Genomic DNA, 25,338 nt, shown 5'->3' with positions numbered 1-25,338 from the left:
CTTTTCTTTATGTGATTCCTTTGATTCTTTGTTCTTACTATCTTTGAAACTCGACTATGCTTTTCAGAAGGATTTTTGCACTTGACCCTTTACATGCTTTTGATACTCTATCCTTTTTTTTCTTTTCTGTATACTACTGATTCAATGAAACTTGACCTACGTGACTATCATGTTTCGAATTTGCTGTCTACTAACTTTGTGCTAGTATTGCATGTTGTTTCTTTTGCCAATAGTTTGGCCTCGCATGTCCATCGTTTGTGCACTCTATTTATATGCAGAGGCCCCTTCTTTGATTGATTCTCAATTTTGGGACTGATTTCAAAACTCCTCTTTTTGTGAACTCTAATTTTACTCGCATGTTAAAGTGATTGATCCCTTTCCTTACTTATTGCCTTGCAAAATCTTTTCCCCCAAAACAAGTGTATCTCTGTACTTGGACTCTATTGTGTACTCAATATTTTACTACTTCCTTTTATGGTAATAATCAGTCGGCCTACAAACTGATTTTCTTTCCTTCTTTTAAACCTGTTACCCCGTTAAAAAAATGATTCCTCAAGTATAGGGGAATCACTTGGTTGATTGATTCTGATTGCTGATTACTTCCATATGTACATTTATTGCCTTATTTCTTACATGCTTTCAAAACTATAAACACCACTTTCTCTTCTTTCAAACACACGAACACAAGACATAGAACACTTGAGTTCAAACACACACTCCACTAAAATCTCTCTCTTTTCTCTGTTGCTACTTGTATTGCTGCCTTACCTAGCCGACTGAAAGCCAAGGCTAGGCTGTGGGAAGCTTGCTTATTTTTCTCTGCATTTTCATCTTACTGGTATGTTCTAATTAAGCTTCTGCACGAACAACAACATGTTTCTTTACTGTCTTTTCCATCCTGTTTGTCTCTTGTTTGTATTTAACCAAGTTCCATTATTAAACATGTTGTAATCTGCCCCTTCCTGTTCTAAGTTAATGCTTCTATCCATTACTTATTATGACTTGTGAATCCTAATTCCCCATCCCCAAGGTGTTTAGTATCTATGGTTGGTTTGGGGCATGACAACATTGGACATTGCTGTGCATGACCCAAACCTGATCCCCCGGGATCATAACCTCCATGTCTCCTCTAGATGTTATGTGTTCTGATTGGTTTATAGGCAAGTCAGCACCTTCTATTGCTATGCATGCCCAAAGCTGATCGATGCCTATGTACATGGGCTCCTTGCAATGGATTTCCAACCCCTGACCCCCTTTGTACGAAGTTATTAACTCTGTGTGTTACTAATTACTGTCTCCCTTCACCCTCTACCCCACTCCTTTATCCCCTCAGTTTTAAGACTCTGTTCCTGCACTTTGACTATCTTCTTAGACTTAGGTTCTGCCCCTCTTGTGTGAGCCTCGCCTTGGGACCCATGAGTTCCCTCTAAACTTGGACACATAAGGGCTGACACTTCCACACTGCACTCATCCTAATCTGGTTCTATGAACCTGGGTGTAAGCACTGCCCGGGGTCCTTTGAGACCCTTAGGGAACTCTAACACACCCAGGTCTGAGAAAGGCTTTGAATCAATGGCATTTGAGGTGGTTTATTCCATAACTCGGAGAGGAATTCTAGAATTAGGCTTCCTCTGGTTGTAACTTTTTTTTTGTACTTTTCTTATATAATTCATTATCCAGTATGTAATATTTTGTAATAAACATTTAGGGTTGGCTAGTGAAAAGGATTGGGTAATTATGCATGCTTAAGGGTAGAAATCATGCCTATAGGATATGCTGTTTAAATTCTACATGTTTTGAGTTCTGCATTTTAGAATTCATGCCTATAGGATCCATTTGTTTAAATTATGCATTTGTAATTCTGCACGTTAGATACCATGTCTATAAGACCATTTTTCATTAAATTTCTACATGTTCTGCATCTAGAGAGTATGCCTATAGAACTTGCTTAAATTCTGCATATTATGGTCACATTTAGATACCATGTTCCTAAGATCTAAATGGTTAAAATCAGATATCGTGTTCATAAAGTTAAGAATCAGTACCCCTTTTAGAAATCATGTCTATAGAAAAAAATGAGCAATATTAGACATCCTGCCAATAGGATCTGCAATCAATTTAAAATTCAGTTTATTCTGAATCAGTTTTAAACAACCTTCCTTCTTTATCTAACGAGGTTTAGAAAGCATGTCTATAGGATCTCAATCGTTCGTTTTAAAACTGTTACTATTTTTCCACTTTCTGAATCAGTAATAGATATCATTTCACCCAAACGCTTAGGCAAGCCTTAGGTGATGATAACAATAAAAATCGAATCTGCTTTGGTTAATTGCTACAACCAGCAGGCGGGCCTGATTCAGACTTCTTATCTGAGTTATGTAATAAACTAATCTGCTTCAATAATTAACTCCCATCGTCTTTAGTATTTTAATTAGACCTTAAAAGTATGTGCAAGTCATGCTATTTATGTGTTTTTTTGAGGAGGTATGCATGAGCCTTTATCTGTTTACATGCTTCCCCCAACATGCAGTATTATATGTTTTGTATGTCGCCTTAGATTTTTACCTTTTGAAACCAAAATCAGCCTAATATCCCTCCCCTTTAGGAATAGTAGTCCTAAACTCCTTCGGGACTGATAGGAATGGGACGGGGAATAGCATGCAATAGTGATCGAGACCAATCCGCGCTTTAATACCTCAATGGGGCAGGAAGGGTAGATATGGATATGATGACTCGTGTTCTAATACCACGTGTATCCCCTCTTTTGAGGAGTGTCATACCGGGTATCGCATTGATGTGATCCATATTAAATATAAACCTAGGACCCCCTTTCCCTTTATTTGCAAACTTCTTTTCAAAAACTCTTCTTTTAATTGTTCTTTCTCTTATGTGTTTAAATTTAAATCCCCTCATATTTGAGCCCATACTTGTCTATTTGCTAAATTGCACAAATTCACAATCAACTATCTGGACGGAAACCACACTAGTGGATCCTGAGGGGTGCCTAACACCTTCCCCTTAGGATAATTTGAACCCTATATGTGTCCTAATACACCTTAAATCATTAGGTGGCGACTCTTCAAATGCAAACCCAGTTCCCAAAAGGAACGAGTTGTCCCATACCAAATGTCACAAACCCGATTTCGCGAGAAAAAGGGGGGCACGACAGCATGGCGACTCTGCTGGGGATATTTAGGCTTTTACCATTTCAGATTATTATTGTGAATTTATACCTCTTTATGTGCAATTACTTGTTTAATTCCTTTAAGCATTCAATTTCCTTTTCAACTGCAAAACTGACTTGTTTTCTTTGTTTCTTTCCTTTACCATTGCTTTAAATTATGAGACTGCTATATTTACTGCTTTCTTAATGTGCAAATACATGTCAACATGCTTTTAATTATTGCATTACAATGCTCAACATCATACTCCACTCGTGCCAAACAAAATACCATAGCAACACATATATTGAGTGGTTGCGCTCTTCCTATATATTACCCCCTAAATCTAGAAAAAGGCATATTTGCGGTAAAAACAGTTGATCAGCGGTGCAGTCAACGGTTCCGTGCCTTTCCCCCTTGAGTTGTCTGCTCAAGGGTACCAGTCTAAAACCCCATAGAAACCTTACTCTATTAAACTGTGCATGCATCATGGTCAAACCTAGCCGGATCAGTTATGTTGTCCACATAATGACCCTTTAAGATAGCCTTGACCAAAGTCCACTGGTTTCCCTGAACCCAAATGGATGTCACTACGTTCTGTGCATTTATTTGGAGAACTAAATGCTTCATGCTAATTGTTGATGTTAAATAGTCGAGTCTGGTGGGGGTAGGGTCTTAACCCTTTTGTTTTGCAGAAAATGAAGAACGAGGTACCCAACTTTGGTATTGTTAGCATACCCTCACTCTTGCTAGACTGGTGGAGGAGTCTTCCATCAAATGACCAAATCAATGAGTGGAAAGAGAGGGCCGCCAAAGCTAGCAAAAAATTGGAATATCTGGAATACAGTCTGCTGGAATTAGAAGGAAAAGTGAGGAAAAGAGTCATCAACTGCTAGAACGCTGAGGGAAACAAAGGAGAATACCTGCCAAAGGCATTTTTACTGGTGAACCTACGCGAACTGGAGGATCTAATCAACGAGAGCATTCAACTTGAGGAAGGTCCTTCTGGGACCAAGTAAATAGGAGTTCATCTTTTTCGCTTTATAAATGTAATAAGGCCAATGACCATTAGTGACTTTTATTTCTTGCTTATTTAGTGTCAATTTGGGATTCATCGTTTTTTATCAATAAAATGAGGCATTTAGCATTCTAAGTTCTCCAAGTCAATTTGTCGTTAGGCCTACCTCAGGCACAAAGAGGTTCCCAAATTAGGACTCGATTTATATTCCCGCACCATGTGTTTAAATATCGCAATACTTTTATAACCCTCACTAACTTGGTTACCTTTTTGTTTTTACTTTTTGTTTTATTATTCCACTTTCCAAAGGTTAGTTTGTGCACTCTAGCAACATCATCAGATCCAAGGGCCCTCCACCCACTCCTCCTCTTAGTCCTATCAAAAATAAGAACAAAGGGAAGATGAAAGATTTGAACAACGTCAGAAAGGAGAACGCAACAGAATGGGTAGAGGTCCCTCATGGTCATGGTACTCAAGTTCCTAAGGAAAATGCATCCTAACTCGAATAAAAACTGTTGAAATTCCAAGAAGAACTTGATCAGGTTCGGAATCTGGCAAGTCTGTCATTTTCCCTCACCACTCCAGATATCAATTTCCCAAATGCTCAGAACCCTATACCTCCACAAAATATCCCAAAGCAACAAAACCATCCCACTCCTCACCATCATTGCAACACATGCCATACCTCAAACAACACCCTGTTACTCATCCCAGAACTCCAAAACTTCACAAATGACCACTTTCACACCACCATAACACCCCTATATACATGGAGACCGTGCCACACTCCACCCAACCCATCTCAAGCACACCCGAGTCTGATGATAAGGGCTTGCTCATCAGGAACCTGGCCGAAGAACTTAAGAAATTGACTAGCCGAATTCAAGGCGTCGAAGGAAGCAATGGAATTGAAGGGCTGAACTCATACAGCCCGACGTCGAACTGCCCGAAGGGTACAGACCATCGAAGTTCGAAATGTTTGATGGTACAGGGGATCCAAGGGTCCATTTGAGAACGTACTGTGACAAGCTGGTTAGAGTAGGAAAAGACGAGCGAATTCGCATAAAGCTTTTCATGAGGAGTTTGAAGGGAGATGCTTTATCTTTGTACATTAGCCAAGATCCAAAGAAGGGGTCAAACTGGGTAAGCATGGCGTCATGAAAGATTAATGATGATTTAGAGCCACAAATTGTCCGATATTATCAAGCTGGGTGAAAGGATTGAAGAGGGCATCAAAAGCGGTATGGTTACAAACTTTGAGGCCCTGCAAGCTACAAATAAGGCCTTACAGTCTGGTGATGTGTCCAAGAAAAGGGACGTGGGGGCCGTAATGGTTGCACATAGAACCAAATCTCCTATAAAATACCAAACTTACTCAATACCTCCACTCACATAACAACCAAATCCGAACTACCAATCACCATCACCCGCATACCAAGCTCCACCACCCACTTATCAATCACCTCCGTCTCCCACATACCAGCCCACTTCGCCCAGATATTCCCAACCCGCACATATATACCAAACCTACAATACTCAACCATCCCCCTATCAATCACCTCCTGCACGCCAAAATTTCCCTAAACCTCGAACAAATTTTGATGGCAGACCCCCAAAACAATATACAACCATTGCTGAACCTATTGACAAGTTGTATGAGAGACTCAAAGCTGTTGGTTATGTTACCCCCATACTTGCTGCAACCCCTGAGAACCCTTCCCAGTAGGTTAACCCAAACAAATCATGTGCCTACCACTCCAGCATGAAGGGGCACACCATCGATGAATGTCGTTCTTTGAAATATTAGATCCAGTCTTTGATCGATAACAAGATTATTGTGGCAAAAGAACCCGCTCTGAATGTCTACAATAACCCCCTGCCAGACCATAAGGGTGGAGGCATTCACATGATTGAAATAAAGGATGATTGGGATCCTGAGGGATCAATCGGGTTGATCGCGGAAGGAGATAACCCAAAGAAGCCAATAGTTACTCTTAATCCGATCATAGTCCAGATTCAACCATCTTGGGACACTGAGGTAAATATGTCTGTGCCACTTGAATTTGAAGCAACGTCATTCACAAAGACATCAGCACCAATTGAGGTTGAATTTGTGTCTCCGGCAAATGCACCCACACTGTTTGAAGTTGCAGTCTTGCCGCCCAAGGCACATGCTCCGTTTGGAGTAAGGATATCCACACCAATCCCAGTGGTGATGTCGACCACGACACCATTCCATACAAAGGCTGTACCCTGGGACTATACAACCGAGGCAAGGAGGAAAGGCAAGGTCAGGTTCGAAGAGACTGTTGCCGCACAGGGTATGACGAGAACTGGTAGGGTTTATACCCCGGAATACCTAGCCGAGTCAAGTAAGCAGGCCTCCAACCGGCCACCCATTATTGAGACAAATCCAGATGATCTTCGGAGAAAGATACAAGCTAAGGAATACTCAGTCATCGACCAATTGAACAAAACTCTGGCATAATTCTCTATTCTTGCTTTACTACAAAACTCTGAGGCACACAAAAATGCTCTGCTAAAGGTACTAAGTGAGGCATACGTACCAAGCAACATCATTAGCGGAGAAATGGCTAACATGGTAGGACAAGTGTTGGAGAGCCATAAGATCACTTTTCATGAGGACGAGCTACCACCTGAAGGGTTGGGACACAACAAAGCACTGCATATCACTGTGCAATGCGAGGACTACTTCATCACCAGGATCCTGATCGACGGGGGTTCTAGTCTCAATATTTTCCTCTGGTAACACTCAAGAAGTTGGGTAAGGGACTGCACAAGATAAAGGACAGAGCCATCAATGTGAAAGCTTTCGATGGTTCTCAAAGGTCCACCATTGGGGAGATTAGTATATGCTTGCAAATGGGGCCAACATGGTTCAACATTGATTTCCAGGTGATAGATATACCAGCATCTTACAATCTGCTGTTGGGTCGGCCATGGATCTATGCCACTGGGGCCGTAGCATCGACACTGCATCAGGAAGTAAAATTCGAATGGAATCATCAAGAGGTGATCATTCACGGCGACGGGAGCAACCCTATATACAGTCGCCAGACCATTCCGGCAATCGAAGGGAGAAGGAAGCTAGGCCGAGAGACTTACCATCACATTGAACGGGTAAATCCTGTTGACAAAAACAAGTGGTGGGATAACAAGATCGAGAGTATACTGAATTGGAGTGGGTACGAACCTGACAAGGGGCTCGGCAAGAACCTCCAAGGAATCATTAAGCCCATAAAACTCAAGAAACATGGCACCACTTTTGGTCTAGGATATGAATACACCTAGGAAGAATTCAACAACTGGGCACCACCATGGCACGGTCCTTACTATCCATTGGAGCAGCCAATACCACATCTGGAGCAGACCTTCCAACCGGCCGACATTATTTATGGGTTAGACGAAGAAGAAGCACTAGCCGCAGTGAAGAACTTGTTCCTGGAAGATAATGACATGGATTGTTGTGTTGTTCTCGAGGAGGAGAGGGATAAAGGTCCTTCCATACAAGCCGTAAGCAGAGGGGCACACCTCAATAACTGGACCATCAGGACAACCAGAGCCCGACAAGCCTCGGGGTAGCAAGGCTAAAACAAGCATCATGCAATGTTTTATTTACTAAATGATTTTCCTTTCGCATTTTGATTCCCTCAATAAGATCTCCAATGTTCAAAACGATTATGCAATTTATCAAAGCATTTTGACTTTTCTTATGAATCAACACTCATTATTATTTTTCTCTCATTACTTTACTTATATATCATTACTATTACTTATCTGGATGAACCAATGACTATGACATGCAATGAGACAACGCAACAAACGGACATTGATTCAGAGGAAGATGACATACCAGAGGAGGTTGTCAAAGAATTTGAGAACTTTGAGAATAGACCTAAGTCCAACCTAGACGAGACAAAAATTGTTAACCTGGGAGATGAAGAGAACGTCAAAGAAATGTGAATCAATGTTTACTTATCGCCGTCAGAAAAGAAGGAATACACAGAATTTCTAAGGGAATACGAGGACATATTCTCCTGGTCGTATGATGACATGACTGGTCTAAGTACGTCTATTGTGGCTCACAAACTGCCAACCGATCCGACATGTCAACAGTTTACTAAATATGTTTGAGTCATTTCCATCATCCTCTTCCCTTGCAAAAATGAATATGTCCCCTACTCTATATAATACTTTGTCCAAAAATTATGATTACCTCTATGAAGTAGATATCATACCCGATGAATAAAAGGTATCCTCGACTGAACTACCCCTCATAAACCCCTACTCAGCTTTCGACAAAACATCATTTGCACCCTGGACCCAAATTTGTTCCTTAGTCCAACACAGATCAAAATGAGTCAAAGAATATGTTGCTACCTCAAAACTTGACCAGCATCCTATTCTTGCCACTCGAGAGGAACAATTTATCACTCTTCAAATCCTAGATAATTTTCCCAGACAATGGAGAGATCATGGTTTTACCCATATCCATTTTGGTACTATCCGAATCGCTTTAACATATCACGGAAGAAAAGGTCAACCTGTTTTAGTTCGACTTTCTCTTCTAGATACAAGGTACTTGGAGTACCAACATGCAAGAATACTGGGACTGTCTTCATAACTATCTTTCCAAATTTGAACATGTCCCTTTATGATCCATACTTAAACGAAGCTCTAAAAATCTAAGTCCAAATCCGAGGAGCCTCTCAAGCTAAAGATTCCATCCAAGCCACTCTTCATCACCAAATGGCATGGCGAGTCCAAAATCATACCATGAATCTTTGCCTTCCCGGAGGAGAAAATACTTTACTCCTAAATATTGATGCTACCAAAGGAAATACCATGTGCACCCAAATATCCAGACAAATTTCCAGAGATGAACTTATCAAAATTCTTCCTGATTCCTGGATCACAAATTATGAAAAGTTAAGAGAACCGGAGGAATCTCTACAATCTGGTGAACCAAGTTTTACCAAAAGAAATGACAAAACTGTTTGCATAAGCTTTGACCATTCTCATCTAAAAAAATCCAATAAAACCATCTTCTCTTGCCAAATGATTCAACCCAAATATACAACAGATATATACCCTGAACCTGATGGAGAATTCTTTTGGAATATATAAAGCATCATGGCAGAACATGACTGGTGTCAAAATTTTGACAAAGAAGGCAAAAGAGCTTGGTGGTTCAAATGCCCCTTTATGGGACACTGCCATTGAGATCTTGATTGCAACTGTCAAGACTGTTTGGAAGATCCAATTGGATAATATGATGAACACCACCAACGTCATTGGGAAAGGTTTGGCCTCAACAAAACCAAACCAAAATCCAAGAAAAAGGGGAAAACCACTGAAAACATTTTCGAGCCAAATATGAGAATAAAGATCCTTCAATTGGCTCATTAAGCCGTCTAGGTAAATATGAATTTCTTGTCAGTTACAAACCATAAGAATGGCCAAAATTATCAGTAAAATTCATTCCAAGTTGGGAGGATAGTGAAACCACACCCAAACCCAAATTACCATCAGCTCATACCCCAGAATCCAAAAAGCCACCTGAACCTGAAACTTTACTGACTCAAAAAATCATAAATCCCACGCAACCACAGATATTCATGATCCTTCAAGCTCCAGTCATACCCAAGATTTTCCTTTACTTCATCCTTTTGAAAAAGAAGGTATAAGCCATGCTCCAAAAATTCCCAAGAAAAACATAGTGTTACCTATTGGAGAAAACCCCCCCAACAAGTGACATCAAAGCAACAATGAACTGGCAATTAGAAAACTCTATCTGCCAAAACAAGGTGTTGAACAACATAGGCAACACCATAAAGAACGTGGCCCATACACAAAACAAAATGATGAGCAAAGTGGAAACAATTGAGAAAAAGATGGAGCAGACATCGTCTCACCATGCCGGACTAATCAAAGCCTTGGAACTAAGATTGGCAAATTTACAATATGAGACTTGTCCGCTAGGAACTTCACTTTTCTAGTTCTTCCAGCAACAACAAGAGGAGACGATTTCCATTAAAGAACAAATTCAACTTCTGAGAAATGACAACTTTGAGCCACAAAAAACCCCAGTTTTCCCTTAAAACCTACCTTCTTCCCTATGTCTCCACAAGCATATTCCCCACCTAAATTAGACTACATCTTTTCTACTTTTCCATCTACCTTACAAAATCCAATCTCTTTCACCCAACCTTTAAAAGAAGAACATGATTTTGATATTGCAAAAATGGTTTGGGAAAGGAAAGATGCCCTTGGAGCACAGAAACAAACCAAGAAAAGGCGAGACCAAGGAGAAAGTTCAAAAGGGCCCAACCCCGAAAATCTGATGATTTCTGACCAGAAGGCTCCAGACCTCTATATCTCCCACCCAAGATACATATCAGAAGAAGATACTCCATGGTCGGAATCTCTAAATTCATCAGACGATGAAATAATGGAAGATAACTCTCAATCAAGCAATGAATCCACAACAAACTCTTCCGAAAATGACAATACCCTAATATTTGTAAACCAGCCAAGAGACCCAGAAGTATCTGAAATAGATGAGGAACAAGAAGGCATGACAGATGAGCCAATCCTAGAAAGAAGATATGAGCCCATAGCATCAAAACCAGTTGGAACTGGTTTCCACACTTTCACCTTAGATAACGTCAAGGTTTCAAGATGGCCTCAAAGGATCTAAGACTTCTATACTTGGATAGTGACCAAAAATTTGGTGGAACAAGAAAAGTATATCATCATGTCAGAACTCACTTCACAGTTCTCAGGAATCCTCAGAGATTGGTGGAACTCACTTGGAATTCAAGACAAAAATACTTTTATTACCTCCCAAGATTTTGCCTTCAACATCAGAATCCTACATGAAGTTTTCTGCGAAGATACTAGCCAAAGACAGGAGAAAATGCGAAGACAACTCTTCGAGATGAATTGTGTGTCATTCGACAGAAATGACATTGACAGGCATTTTCAAAAAATGGCAAAGATATACTTTGAAATTGGCGGAGACATCAATCTGAAGCAAGCCTTTGTCTCTTCCCTTCCAAAGTTGTTGGCAAGCCGAACCATGACCATCATTAAAGAAAAGTTTCAGTCTATAACAATCCCACAAATTGGTTACATCAGGCAAGCTATTTTTGTTGCATTGGATGACATTTGTACGAAGCGCTCTGCCCTAAAACAAATTATCCAACACAATCCAGCGCTTGACAAAGCATGCCACAAATCTGATCTAATCACCGGATCAGGATGTTCCTGCCACACATCCAGGCGAAGGAGAGAATTCAGGAGGTTCAGATGGCCAAGAATTCCAGACGAAAAATCAAGGTCCAAGAGATGCAAATATTTCAGACGCAGAAGGCCAGGAGATTTTCACTAGAAGAACATATGCCTTATTTGCCATAAGATTGGACATTTCACAAAATATTGTCCCCAATCAAGAAGATCTGTCAAGCTCCTTGAAAAGATTGAAGATTACACTGGCATACATTTTGGAAAAAAGGAGAACCTTGAATCCATATTCTCTGTCGATGAAGAACCCAGTGAAGAAACTTTATTCTCCCTTGATATCTATGAAGATCAAGGCAATGATCACTACCAAATTTTAGAACCCGTGATCGAAGCTCGAGAGGAGATCAACGCTCTTGCAGTCATTGCTCAAGTAGAATTCAAAGTCTATTCATCAAAATGGGATATACCAACTCGAGTTATTGCTTTCATCGACACCGGAGCTGTTTTTTCACTCATAAATCCTGCTGTTCTCCCTGAAGATCAATGGGTGACGCATTTTAAAGATTTCAACACTGCATCAAATGCAATATTAACCACAACTATCCTTACAAAGCATCCGGCCACAATTGAGTTCTTTCCAGGGTTGAATTACAGAACCAAGCTGCTAGGATCTGATGTACCAAGAAAGGATCTTATTATTGGATTCGACATTTATAGATAACTTAGAGATCAACTCTAGATCAAGGCTAACGAGATAGCTTTTAAAAAGCAGTTCAGACCTTATTCTGAGATAACAAGGCTATTCCAAATCACTAATGACGAATAAATCAAAGAGAATGAGCAAAATCTCATTGAACATTCATGTGCTGAATCCCACAAGGATTTTATAAAGATAGGGAAACACCCGTTATGGAAAAACGAAGAGTTTTTTTATCAAGCTCCCTTTCAAGAAAAATGAAAATATCAATCTAACAAAACCCAGCCATTCAGGGATGAATCCAGACCATCATCAGCTTGCAATGAAAGAATGTGAAGAACTTTTGGAATTTGATCTGATAGAGCCATCAGATTCACAATGGGCTTGCGAAGCATTTTATGTCAACAAAAGAGCTGAACAGACAAGAGGAAAACTCAGGTTAGTCATCAACTACCAGCCACTTAACCATTTCCTCCAAGATGATAAGTTTCCTATCCCAAATAAACTCACCCTTTTCTCCCACTTAGCCAAGGCCAAATATTTTTCCAAGTTTTATTTAAAATCCGGATTTTGGCAATTGGGAATCCACCCTAAAGAAAGACCAAAAACGGGATTTTGCATCCTCAATAATCACTTCCAATGGAAAGTCATGCCCTTCGGGTTGAAAACTGCACCCTCCTTGTTCCAAAAAGCCATGATAAAAATATTCCAACCCATCCTCCATAACTCTTTAGTTTATATAGATGACATCTTGTTATTTAGTGATACATTGGAGGAACATATCAACTTGCTTCGTCAATTTGAGGCATTGGTAACACAGTACGGAATTATGCTTTCAGCAAAAAAGATGGTTCTTGCTCAAATCGAGATTGATTTTCTTGGAATGTATTTTGTCCAAGGTGAATACAGTCCAGGACCACATATATGTCAAGAATTACTCAAATTTCTGGATACCAACCTCACAACAAAGCAGATCCAACAATTCTTGGGCATAGTAAATTGTGTGAGAGATTTCATCCCAAATATCTCTATATACATTTCTCCACTCACAGAGATGCTCAAGAAAAATGCTCCCCCATGGGGAAAGAAACAAGATGAAGCAGTCAAGGAAATAAAGGAGATTTATAAAAATGTCAAGTCCCTCTATATCCCTTCAGACGGTAAGAAGATATTGCAAACTGATGCCAACAATGAATATTGGAGTGCTGTTCTATTTGAAGAAAAAGATGGCTAGAGGAAAATATGCGGATACGCCAGTGGAAAGTTCAAAGATGCCGAGCAACATTATCACTCCACTTTCAAGGAAATTCTTGCAATAAAGAATGGAATCAAGAGATTTAGTTTCTTCCTTATTCATACAGAATTTCTAATAGAGATGGATATGAAGGCCTTCCCAAAGATGATTCAGCTAAATACAAAAATTATTCCCAATCCTCAGATTCTCAGATGGGCTCAATGCTTCTCTCCATACAAATTTCAAGTCAGACACCTAAAAGGAAAGGATAATATTCTCACAGATTTTCTATCTCGATCAGAAGAATTCTCAAAGAGATTTTCCCCAGCAAAACTGAAGTCAAAGGAAAAGTTGATCAGCCACATCTTCATGCTCTCAAGTATACCAGGAACAAGTTCATCAACGCCAACAGACCATCCACCGGAGTTGTGCAACCTCATGGATCCCTTTGATCCGTCAATTATTATGGAAAGAAGAACTCATTATGAGCTCCAAGTTTTCGGGAAATATGGAGGATCCATTCTCAAGCCATGTGGAGTCAATCCAGAATATCCGTTCTGCCATATATTCATAGCTCAAGCCAAGGATTTTTCACAAGAACTATTATGGTTTTTCTGGTACCTATGCCATCAGTATTATATTTTCATGGAATTCAAATGCATCAAGGATTTTGATGACATTGCACCAGCTCTTAAATTATTTTTACTATGGTTCAAGCCTAGAAGATATTGGATGAAATGTTTCAGCGATTCCTACGCAGCAAAGATATTCATGTTGCATAGACCAGTAAAGATCATTAATGGAAAAGTCCAGGCGCAAGCAGAGGCATCATTCTGGTGGAAATTCCCCGTGTCCATTTTATCAATGGAGGAAGAATATAGCGATGCACAAAGAATCCTTTTCCAGCAAAATAGGTGCATCCCGAGAGAGATATGGCCAAAAGACTAGGCAAGCTGGAATTATACCAACGCTCATCCTTACTGGGAAAGCGTTCGAGAAGCAGCAAAAAAATATCAAACCCCATACGAAGTCATCCGAGAAAAGATCACTTACGATATTTCCAGATTAAAGTTGCGGATTACATCTCTCAATCTAAAGGGGAAAGAACACAGCGGAGAAGGACCGTCAAATTTCAGGCATTACTACACAAGGTCTTTGAAAGGATACCTAGAAGACAACCCTAGAATCAATGAAGGATAATTATATAAATCCTTGCTGATCCCACCATAATTCTACATTATCTATCAGAGAACCCTCAAAAATATCCTACCTATGCCAAGGCAAATTTCCACATCTTTCTATACTATCCGAGCCCCACTTCCACTTGTTTTCACATACTTCCACATGCCTCCACATGCTTTGTCACATGCAACACAATACTTTCACATGGCATCACATGCTCCCTCATACTTTTACATGCTACACCATGCATATTTCACCCCTTTCATATGTTTTAAGGTGTTTTTAATTGTTTTGCCTAAAGTCCTTCACATTCCAAGAGGGACCCACTTGTAGATAAGTTTGCCATGTAAGATAGGTTTATTTTATCATGAAAGTTTGTCCTGTAATAACCTCCTAGTCCTATATAAAGGAGGCCTTGTAGTAGTTGTAGGATCATCGTGTAACCTTTGTAAATCTTTTGTGATATATTACATATGAGTGCTTTCTTAATTTCCCTTTTGTTCTTTCTTTTGGATGGATGGAAATGCCGGTCCATGTATGAAAATAGAGTAAGAATACTCTTTAAAAGTTAGCTTATTGTAGTACGAAAGTTTTCTGAGTTATAAACAACTAACGTTGGTTATAGTACAAAAGTTTTCTGAGTTGCGTAGCTTGGCAAACCATCCCTTATGAGTTGTTGAAACCAGCCTCTTTGTAGGAAAACTTTTGCGACTATAAACAAATTAACTATTTGTGTAGCTTGGCAAGCCGTCCCTTATGGGTTGTTGAAGCCAACCCCTTTGTATGGAAACTTTCGTATCTATGATTTAGTTTGCTTTCTTGGAGTCTCTTGCTTTGTTCCTTATACTGTGTGAGGAAGTTCTTCAATAGATTGCGCAGGTACAACCTAAAACTGAATCCCATGAAGTGCGCATTTGGGGTTCCTACTAGAAAATTGCTTGGGTTTATTGTGAGTCGCCGAGGAATTGAACTGGATCCATCAAAAGTCAATGACATCCAAGAACTACCACCGCCAAAGAACAAGAAGGATGTGATGAGTTTCTTGGTAAGACTTAACTACCAAGGAGTACTTGTCAACACCACCAGTCTTGGTCCCACTTGATCCAGGTAGACCCTTATTACTCTACCTTGCAATATTGGATGGAGCTTTCGGTTGCGTTCTGGGGCAGCTTGATGAAACGGGAAGGAAGGAGCAAGCTATCTATTACCTTAGTAAGATGTTCACCTCGTACGAGGCCCGATATTCTCTGTTAGAGTGCACCTGTTGTGCTTTGACTTGGGTAGCTCAGAAACTGAGGCATTATTTCTGTGCCTATACCACATATCTCATATCAAGGATGGATCCTTTGAAGTACATCTTCCAGAAGCCCATGCCCACTGGCAAGCTAGCCAAGTGGCAAATCCTGTTAAGTGAATTTGATATTGTCTACGTGACTCAAAAAGTAATCAAAGGGCAGGCACTAGTAGATCACCTTGCTAAAAATTCCGTGGATGGAGAATACTAATCACCGAAAACATATTTTCCTGACGAAGAGGTGTCATTCATAGGAGAAGACATCGTAGAATCCTATGATGGTTGGAGAATGTTTTTCGATGGAGAGGCAAACTTCAAAGGAGTTGGCATAGGAGTCGTCCTAGTATCAGAAACCGGTCAGCATTATCCGGTGCCTGCCAAACTCAGGTTCCCCTACAACAACAACATGGCCGAGTACGAAGCCTGCATCTTAGGGCTAAATATGGCCATTGACATGAACATTCAAGAGTTGCTAGTGATTGGAGATTCAGACCTACTCATACATCAGGTGCGTGAAGAATGGGCAACCAAGAACTCCAAGATACTCCCATATTTGCATCATGTACAGGAATTGAGGAAAAGGTTCACGAAGACGGAGTTCCAACATGTTCCCAGAATCCAGAATGAGTTCGCCGATGCATTGGCCACCCTGTCATCTATGATACAACATCCAGACAAAAACTTCATTGATCCCATTGTAGTAAAGATCTATGATCAGCTAGCTTATTGTGCCCATGTTGAAGAGGAAGCAGACGAAAAGCCTTGGTTTCATGATATCAAGGAATATTTGGCAAAAGGAGAATACCCAGAACTTGCATGTCCTACTCAGAAATGCACACTTTGGAGGTTGTCCAATTATTTCTTTCACAACGGAGGAATCCTGTATAGGAGGACTCCTGATTTGGGATTACTAAGGTGTGTCGACGCAAAGGAAGCGTCCAGGCAACTAGAGGAAATTCATGCTGGGACCTGTGGTCCACATATGAACGGTTTTGTCTTAGCAACGAAGATACTCCGGACTGGTTACTTTTGGATCACTATGGAAACGGACTGCATCCCGTATGTCTGGAAATGCCACCGCTATCAGATACATGCAGACATGATAAAGGTACCTCCAAATGAGCTTAATGCAGCAAGCTCACCATGTCCGTTCGCCGCTTAGGGGATGGATGTTACTGGATCAATTGAGCCCGTAGCTTCCAATGGACATAGATTTATCCTGGTATCAATCGACTATTTCACCAAATGGGTCGAAGCAGCATCTTACAGAGCAGTAACCAAGAAAGTCGTGGCAGACTTTGTCCGCGACTGCATTGTTTGTCGATTCGGAATTCTAGAGTCAATCATTACTGATAATGGCTCTAACCTCAACAACGACTTGATGAAAGCTATGCGTGAAACCTTCAAGATCAAACACAAGAATTCCACAGCCTATAGGCCGTAGATGAAGGGAGCTGTAGAAGCCGCCAACAAGAATATCAAGAAGATATTGAGGAAAATGATAGAGAAGCATAAACAGTGGCACGAGAAGTTATCATTTGCTTTATTAGGGTATCGCACCACCGTCCGCACATCAACCAAGGCAACCTCCTATATGCTGGTTTACGGTACAGAGGCAGTCATTCCCGCTGAGATAGAAATTCCCTCCCTAAGGATTATGTAGGAAGCTGAGCTCGACGACATAGAGTGGGTGAAAAGTCATTATGTGCAACTAGCCATTATAGACGGAAAAAGAATGAATGCAGTTTTCCATGGTTAACTTTATTAGAACAGAATATCCAGAGCCTTCAATAAAAGAGTCAAGCCGAGACGGTTCGCACCAGGGCAACTAGTGTTAAAGAAAATTTTCCCGCATCAAGATGAAGCCAAAGGGAAGTTCTCTCCTAATTGGTAGGGTCCATACATGGTTCACCGGTTCTGACTGGAGGAGCCCTCATACTTGTAGAAATGGATGGCGAAGTTTGGCCAAAACCGATCAATTCAGATGCAGTCAAGCGTTACTATGTGTAATTTTCATGCTTTCCTCATCAATGTAATTGAACTACGCCTGACCTGATGCCCGTTTAACAGGGGATACGTAGGCAGCCCTATGGGTTCGGTCATAATTCAATAAAAAGTTCATTCCCCCCCCCACCCCGCAATTGGAAACTGGGGCAGAATTTTTAGGGGGACCCACAAAATTCCGAAGTAATTTCAGCCAATCGCCACAAGCAACCGTCAAAAGTGTCAACTCATCAAACTGGGGTAGAATTTTGAGGAGGACCCTCAAAATTCTGTAGCAGGAGAGGTTGCAATGTCCTGAACTACGTCGCAGTCGTCGATTCATCTAAAAATTATTTTTATTATACACTTATGTCATACTTTCACAAAATCATGCCTGTTTATTATTGAAACTGCTTTGTTTAGCAATGCTACCCCAACGATACATGCAGTATCACCAGATCAAAGCCGAGCAGGTCAAGCAGAGCCAGCGGGGAAACGAACTAACCTCCCCCTTTTTTCAAAACTCACAATTTTTCTTTGGATACAGACACTTGGATAGCAAAACCATTAAACATACTATACACTCACGAGATAAACTTTGTTCAGGAATACAACTCTCAAAACCGTTGCATTTATTCACATTTGCTATCCACACACAACAATGTCCCCAGCAGGCACAATGTCCCCAGCAGGCACAATGTCCCCAACAGTCACAATATCGCAATCTGCTATCAGCTAAGAAAGCTTATTACCATTTGCCATTTTATTTCTTGCATAAGGCTACTATTCTACCTTCCGAGACTAAACGCTGTCTCCATATGCATTTTCGCATTTCATAAGGCTACTATCCTTCCTTTCGAGACTAAACGATGTCTCCATCTTTATTTCCGCATTGCATAAGGCTACTATTCTGCCTTCCGAGATTAAACGTTGTCTCCATCTACATTTCCAAATTGCATAAGGCTACTATTGTGCCTTCCGAGACTAAACGCTGTCTCCATCTGCATTTCCGCATTGCATAAGACTACTATTCTGCCTTTCGAGACTAAACGCTATCTCCATCTGCATTTTCGCATTACATAAGACTACTATTCTACCTTCGGGGTTAAGCTCTACGTCCACCTGCATCTACATGGCTGAAAGATCGCCACCTACTGCATTGCATGGCTGAAAGATCACCACATCTACATCTCATGGGCTGAAAGATCGCCACCAATCGCAATGCATGGCTGAAAGATCGCCACTTATTGCATCTCATGGGCTGAAAAATCGCCACTTATTGCATCTCATGGGCTGAAAGATCGCCACACACTGCATTTCATAGACTGAAAAATTGCCAAATTATCCAAAGGCATCATCGTTCAGAGGCAACATTTTCAAGGCCCGAGAACACCATGCCATGGCATGAGGATCCCTTTTAATCTTTTGCATATCATTATTCAAAGGCATCATGGTTCGGAGGCATCATCCTCATTTCTCGAGAGCATCATTTCATGGCCTGCGAATCCTTTATTATACGCTTCATAGCCCAGGACAACATGGTCTAAGGATGTCATTCTAACCGTCCAAAGACAACCTTCATGGTCCGACGGGAATTTGCATCATGTTTAAATTTACGCACAATATATGCTTGTATTGCTTATTTTCAGGTAAACCAGCGAGCAACGACCATCTAGGCTAGAGCGATCCCGCTCCAGTTTCCGCAGCCCTACCAAACCTAAAACATTCCCGCAAACCTACCACATATTGCGTCCGTTCTTGAAAAGTATCCATCGGCATACTCCGCCGACGGATCCCGAACTACATATGGCTTGATTCTTGTAAGATCAGGGATATGTAGGTAGCTCAAAAGCCAGGGCGCAACCTAAACCTCTTCGAACCATTCCGCTTGCTCAAAATTGGCCATCATATCTTTACCCGACAACTTTTTTATCCTTCCCGGGTAAAGAGGGGTAGCTGTTGATACCCAATATTTCCCTGTATATTTTTTAATATGCAAAATACTTTAAAAATAGCATATGTATGCATATATAAGTATGTCCAATTGTTTTGTAATTTTTTTTCTTAATTTTTAAAGATTTTTAAACCAATTTATTCCCCTATTTTATTCATAAAGACCCAATAATATTTCCAAAATTATAATTTTTGGTAATTCATTTATTGGATTCTCATATTTATGCAAAAATATAGCTAAAATAATTTTTGTACATTTTTACAAATTTATTTAGTATTTTTAAAGCTAAATTGCATAAAATTGCAATATTAGCCTCTTTCAGATTTAATTGCGTTCATATCTATAAAAATTAAGTCTAGTATTTTTATTTGATAATTATATGTTATAAATCGTTTTAGTACTTTAAATTTATTTTCAGAATTTAATTTGCTATTTTTTATAAAATAAATGGGGAAAATTAGCTATTTAAAAACTAGCCCAATTACCTTTCAATTATAGCCTAATTTGAACCCCAATTGGAACCCAATTTTACCCCGACCCAATTCCCTTCAAATCCGACCCTTTACCCGTTTAAATGACCCAACCGGACTCCCACCTAATCCCAGCCGTTGATCGTGTAGATCAACGGCTCCCATTACTCCCTTTCTTTTTTAACCCAAACGACCCCTTCACCCTAATTCATTTCTCACAATACGTCGCCTCTGAATCCCCCTACTCTCTCAAATCCTCTCTACAACAACATCAAATCCTAGCCACCGACACCTTAATCTACTCTAATCCATGACTCTCCAGGGTCATCTAAGACCTGTATCAGCCTCCCATGGCTTCTACGTGTTCGTTTCTGTGGTCTCATGACCAGATTCTGAAGGGGCTTAGTCCAGTCTTTGCTCGATGACTGTTCTCCGGTAGTCTCTGACCCTTCTCCGGCCAGCCATGGCTATTCGAGTCAGACCCTTGACTCTCATGTTTAGATCGATGGCTTTCAAGGCCTTTCTCGTCACTTGGGGTTCTTCTGAAACCCTAATCTCTAAGAGCTTCTTGACTTCTTTCAGGTTCACTTTAGATCTATGTTTTCTTTGGGGTTTTAAATGCCTTCCCGAAGCTTCTTTAATTTTGCTTTCAGAAAAAAAAGACTCTTCATCTTTTTCTGATTAGGGTTTTCTTTCAAGTTCTTCTTTTCAAAATCTTTTCTGAGTTTAGCATGATAAAAACCCTAATTTCTTTTGGGGTTTCTGAGACTATTTGTTAAGTGTTTGTTTGATTTACTTGTTTATCATCTCTAGACTCGATGGGTGATAAAAACCCTAATTTCTTTGGGTTCGTTCGAGTTTCTGAGACTATTTGCTAAATATTGTCTGATTTATTTGTTCATCATCTTTAAACTCGATCGATGTTGAAAACCCTAATTTCTCTTTGGGTCTATTCGAGTTTTTGAAACTGCTTGTGTGATTTATTTGTTTAAGCTTGAATGTTATTAGGGAAAAACCTATGTCTTTGGGTTTGAAATTGCTCGTTGGAATACCTGACTTGATTTGAAGTTCCTTTGTTTCAGCATCTCTTTTCTTTATGTGATTTCTTTATTCTTAGTTCTTACTATCTTTGAAACTCGATTATGCTTTTCAGAAGGGTTTTCGTACTTGACCCTTTGCATGCTTTTGATACTCTATCCTTTTTTTTCTTTTCTCTATACTACTGATTCAGTGAAACTTGACTTATGTGACTATCATGTTTCGAAAGTTTGCTGTCTACTAACTTTGTGCTACTATTGCATGTTGTTTCTTTTGCCAATAGTTTGGCCTTGCATGTCCATCGTTTGTGCACTCTATTTATATGCAGAGCCCCTTTCTTTGATTGATTCTCAATTTTGGGACTGATTTCAAAACTCCTCTTTATGTGAACTCTAATTTTACTTGCCTGTTAAAGTGATTGATCCCTTTCCTTACTTATTGCCTTGATGAATCTTTTCCCCCAAAACAAGTGTATCTCTGTACTTGGACTCTATTGTGTACTCAATGTTTTACCAGTTCCTTTTATGGTAATAACCAGTCGGCCTACAAACTGATTTTCTTTCCTTCTTTTAAACCTGTTAGTCCCGTTAAAAAAGTGATTCCTTAATTAAAGGGGAATCACTTGGTTGATTGATTCTGATTGCTAATTACTTCCATGTGTGCATTTATTGCCTTATTTATTACATGCTTTCAACACTATAAATACCCACCTTCTCTTCTTTCAAACACACAAACACAAGGCATAGAACACTTGAGTTCAAACACACACTCCACTAAAATCTCTCTCTTTTCTCTGTTGCTACTTGTATTGCTGCCTTACCTAGCCGGCTGAAAGCCAAGGCTAGGCAGTGGGAAGCTTGCTTATTTTCCTCTGCATTTTCATCTTACTGGTATGTTCTAATTACGCTTCTGCACGAACAACAACATGTTTCTTTACTGTCTTTTCCATCCTTGTTTGTCTCTTGTTTGTATTTAACCAAGTTCCATTATTAAACATGCTGTAATCTGCCCCTTCCTGTTCTAAGTTAATGCTTCTATCCATTACTTATTATGACTTGTGAATCCTAATTCCCCATCCCCAAGGTGTTTAGTATCTATGGTTGGTTTGGGGCATGACAACATTGGACATTGCTGTGCATGACCCAAACCTGATCCCCCGGGATCATAACCTCCATGTCTCCTCTAGATGTTATGTGTTCTGATTGGTTTATAGGCAAGTCAGCACCTTCTATTGCTATGCATGCCCAAAGCTGATCGATGCCTATGTACATGGGCTCCTTGCAATGGATTTCCAACCCCTGACCCCCTTTTGTATGAAGTTATTAACTCCGTGTGTTACTAATTACTATCTCCCTATCACCCTTTACCCTCTTCTTTATCCCCTCAGTTTTAAGACTCTGTTCCTGCACTTTCACTATCTTCTTAGACTTAGGTTCTGCCCCTCTTGTGTGAGCCTTGCCTTGGGACCCATGAGCTCCTTGTGAACTTGGACACATAAGGGTTGGAACTTCCACACTGCACTCATCCCAATCTGGTTCTATGAACCTGAGTGTATGCACTGCCCAGGGTCCTTTGAGACCCTTAGGGAACTCTAACACACCCAGGTCTGAGAAAGGCTTTGAATCAATGGCATTTGAGGTGGTTTATTCCATAACTCAGAGAGGAATTCTTGAATCAGGCTTCCTCTGGTTGTAATTTTTCTTTTGTATTTTTCTGTTATAATTCATTATCCAGTATATAATATTTTGTAATAATCATTTGGGGTTGCCTAGTGAAAAGGGTTGGTTTGGGTAATTATGCATGCTTAAGGTTAGAAATCATGCCTATACGATCTGCTATTTAAATTCTACATGTTTAAATTCTGCATTTTAGAAATTATGTCTATTGATCCGTTTGTTTAAATTATGCATTTGTAATTCTGCACGCTAGATACCATGTCTATAAGACCTGCTTTCATTAAATTTCTACATGTTCTGCATCTAAAGAGTATGCCTATAGGACTTGCTTAAATTCTACATATTATGGTCACATTTAGATACCATGCTCCTAGGATCTAAATGGTTAAAATCAGATATCGTGTTCATAAGGTTAAGAATCAGTCCCCCTTTTAGAAATCATGTCTATAGAAATAAAATGAGCAATATTAGACATCCTACCTATTAGATCTGCAATCAATTTAAAATTCAGTCTATTCTGGAACCAGTTTTAAACAACCTTCCTTCTTTATATAACGAGGTTTAGAAAGAATGTCTATAGGATCTCAATCGTTCGTTTTAAAACTGTTACTATTTTTCCACTTTCTGAATCAGTAATAGATATCATTTCACCCAAACGCTTAAGCAAGCCTTAGGCGATAATAACAATAAAAATTGAATTCGCTTTTGTTAATTGCTACAACCAGAAGGCAGGCCTAATTCGGACTTCTTATCTGAGTTATGTAATAAACTAATCTGCTTCAATAATTAACTCCCCTCGTCTTTAGAATTTTAATTAGACCTTAAAAGTTTGTGCAAGTCCCCAACATGCAGTATTATATGTTTTGTATGTCGCCTTAGATTTTTACCTTTTGAAACCAAAATCAGCCTAATATCCCTCCCCTTTAGGAATAGTAGTCCTAAACTCCTCCGGGATTGATAGGAATGGGACGGGTAATAGCACGCAATAGTGATCGAGACCAATCCGCACTTTAATACCTCAACGGGGCGAGAAGGGTAGATATGGTTATGATGACCGATGCGCTAATACCACGCGTATCCCCTATTTTGAGGAGTGTTATACCGTGTATCGCATTGATGTGATCCATATTAAATATAAACCTAGGACCTCATTTCCCTTTATTTGCAAACTTCTTTTCAAAAACTCTTCTTTTAATTGTTCTTTCTCTTATGTGTTTAAATTTAAATCCCCTAATATTTGAGCCCATACTTGTCTATTTGCTAAATTGCACAAATTCACAATCAGCTGTCTGGCCGGGAACAAAACTAGTGGATCCTGAGGGGTGCCTAACACCTTCCTCTTAGGATAATTTCAAGCCCTTGCCCTATCTTTGGTTGTTCAAATAACTTAGAATTGAACCCTATAGGTGTCCTAATGCACCTTAAATCATTAGGTGGCAACTCTTCAAATGCAAACCCAGTTCCCAAAAGGAACGAGTTGTCCCATACCAAAAGTCGCAAACCTAATTTTGCGAGAAAAAGGGGGCGCGACAACTCCTATGTTTCATGTTATTTTTCACCGTATTTGATCATGCCTAGTGATTCTTTGAGTACTCATTTATATGTGTCTACACCGGTGGGCGATTGTATTATGGTAGATCGTGTCCATCATTCTTGTATAGTTGAGATTGGGGGTCTTGAGACTCGAGTAGACTTATTACTTCTGGACATGGTTGATTTTGACGTCATATTGGGGATGGACTGGTTATCATCTTACCACACAATCTTGGACTGTCATGCCAAGACTGTGACCTTAGCTTTGTTGGGGTTGCCACTTAGAGTGGAGAGGGACTCCTGGTCATTCTACCCGTAGTGTTTTCTAATATATTAAGGCTCGGCGTATGGTCGAGAAGGGGTGTTTGGCATATTTGGCATATGTTCGTGATTCTAGTGTCGAGGTTCCTTCTTTTGATTCTGTGCCTGTTATTCGTGAGTCTCCTGAGGTATTTCCTTCAGACCTGCTAGTTAGGCCACCCGACAGGGATATTGACTTCTGCATTGATTTGGCTCTGTGCACTCAACCCATTTCTATCCCACTGTATCATATGGCCCTGCCTGAGTTGAAAGAGTTGAAGGAGCAGTTGCAAGACTTTCTTGAAAAAGGCTTCATTAGACCTAGTGTCTTGCCTTGGGGCGTGCCGGTGTTGTTTGTTAAGAAGAAGGATGGATAGATGCGAATGTGTATAGATTATCGGCAGTTGAACAAGGTTACAATCAAGAATAAGTATCCATTGCCGAGGATTGATGATTTGTTTGATATGCTTCAAGGTGCCAAGGTATTTTTGAAGATTGACTTGAGATCTGGCTACCATCAGTTGAGGATTAG

At 40.1% G+C, this 25,338-nt stretch overlaps 1 protein-coding gene across 1 annotated transcript; it reads left to right on the top strand.

Moving 5' to 3' along the window:
- The first annotated feature begins 12,437 nt into the window (after window positions 1-12,437).
- LOC142162704 (putative mitochondrial protein AtMg00860) lies at window positions 12,438-13,376 on the top strand. The gene is made up of 2 exons (XM_075219266.1): window positions 12,438-12,580; window positions 12,905-13,376. Exons 1-2 carry the CDS (start codon window positions 12,438-12,440, stop codon window positions 13,374-13,376), a joined length of 615 nt encoding a protein of 204 aa, XP_075075367.1.
- Window positions 13,377-25,338: the final 11,962 nt, after the last annotated feature.

Source organism: Nicotiana tabacum, chromosome 1, assembly GCF_000715075.1.
Source record: "Nicotiana tabacum cultivar K326 chromosome 1, ASM71507v2, whole genome shotgun sequence".
NCBI lineage: Eukaryota > Viridiplantae > Streptophyta > Magnoliopsida > Solanales > Solanaceae > Nicotiana > Nicotiana tabacum.
The sequence above is the reverse complement of the archived record's forward strand: the minus strand, read 5'-3'. Positions and strand labels throughout refer to the sequence as shown.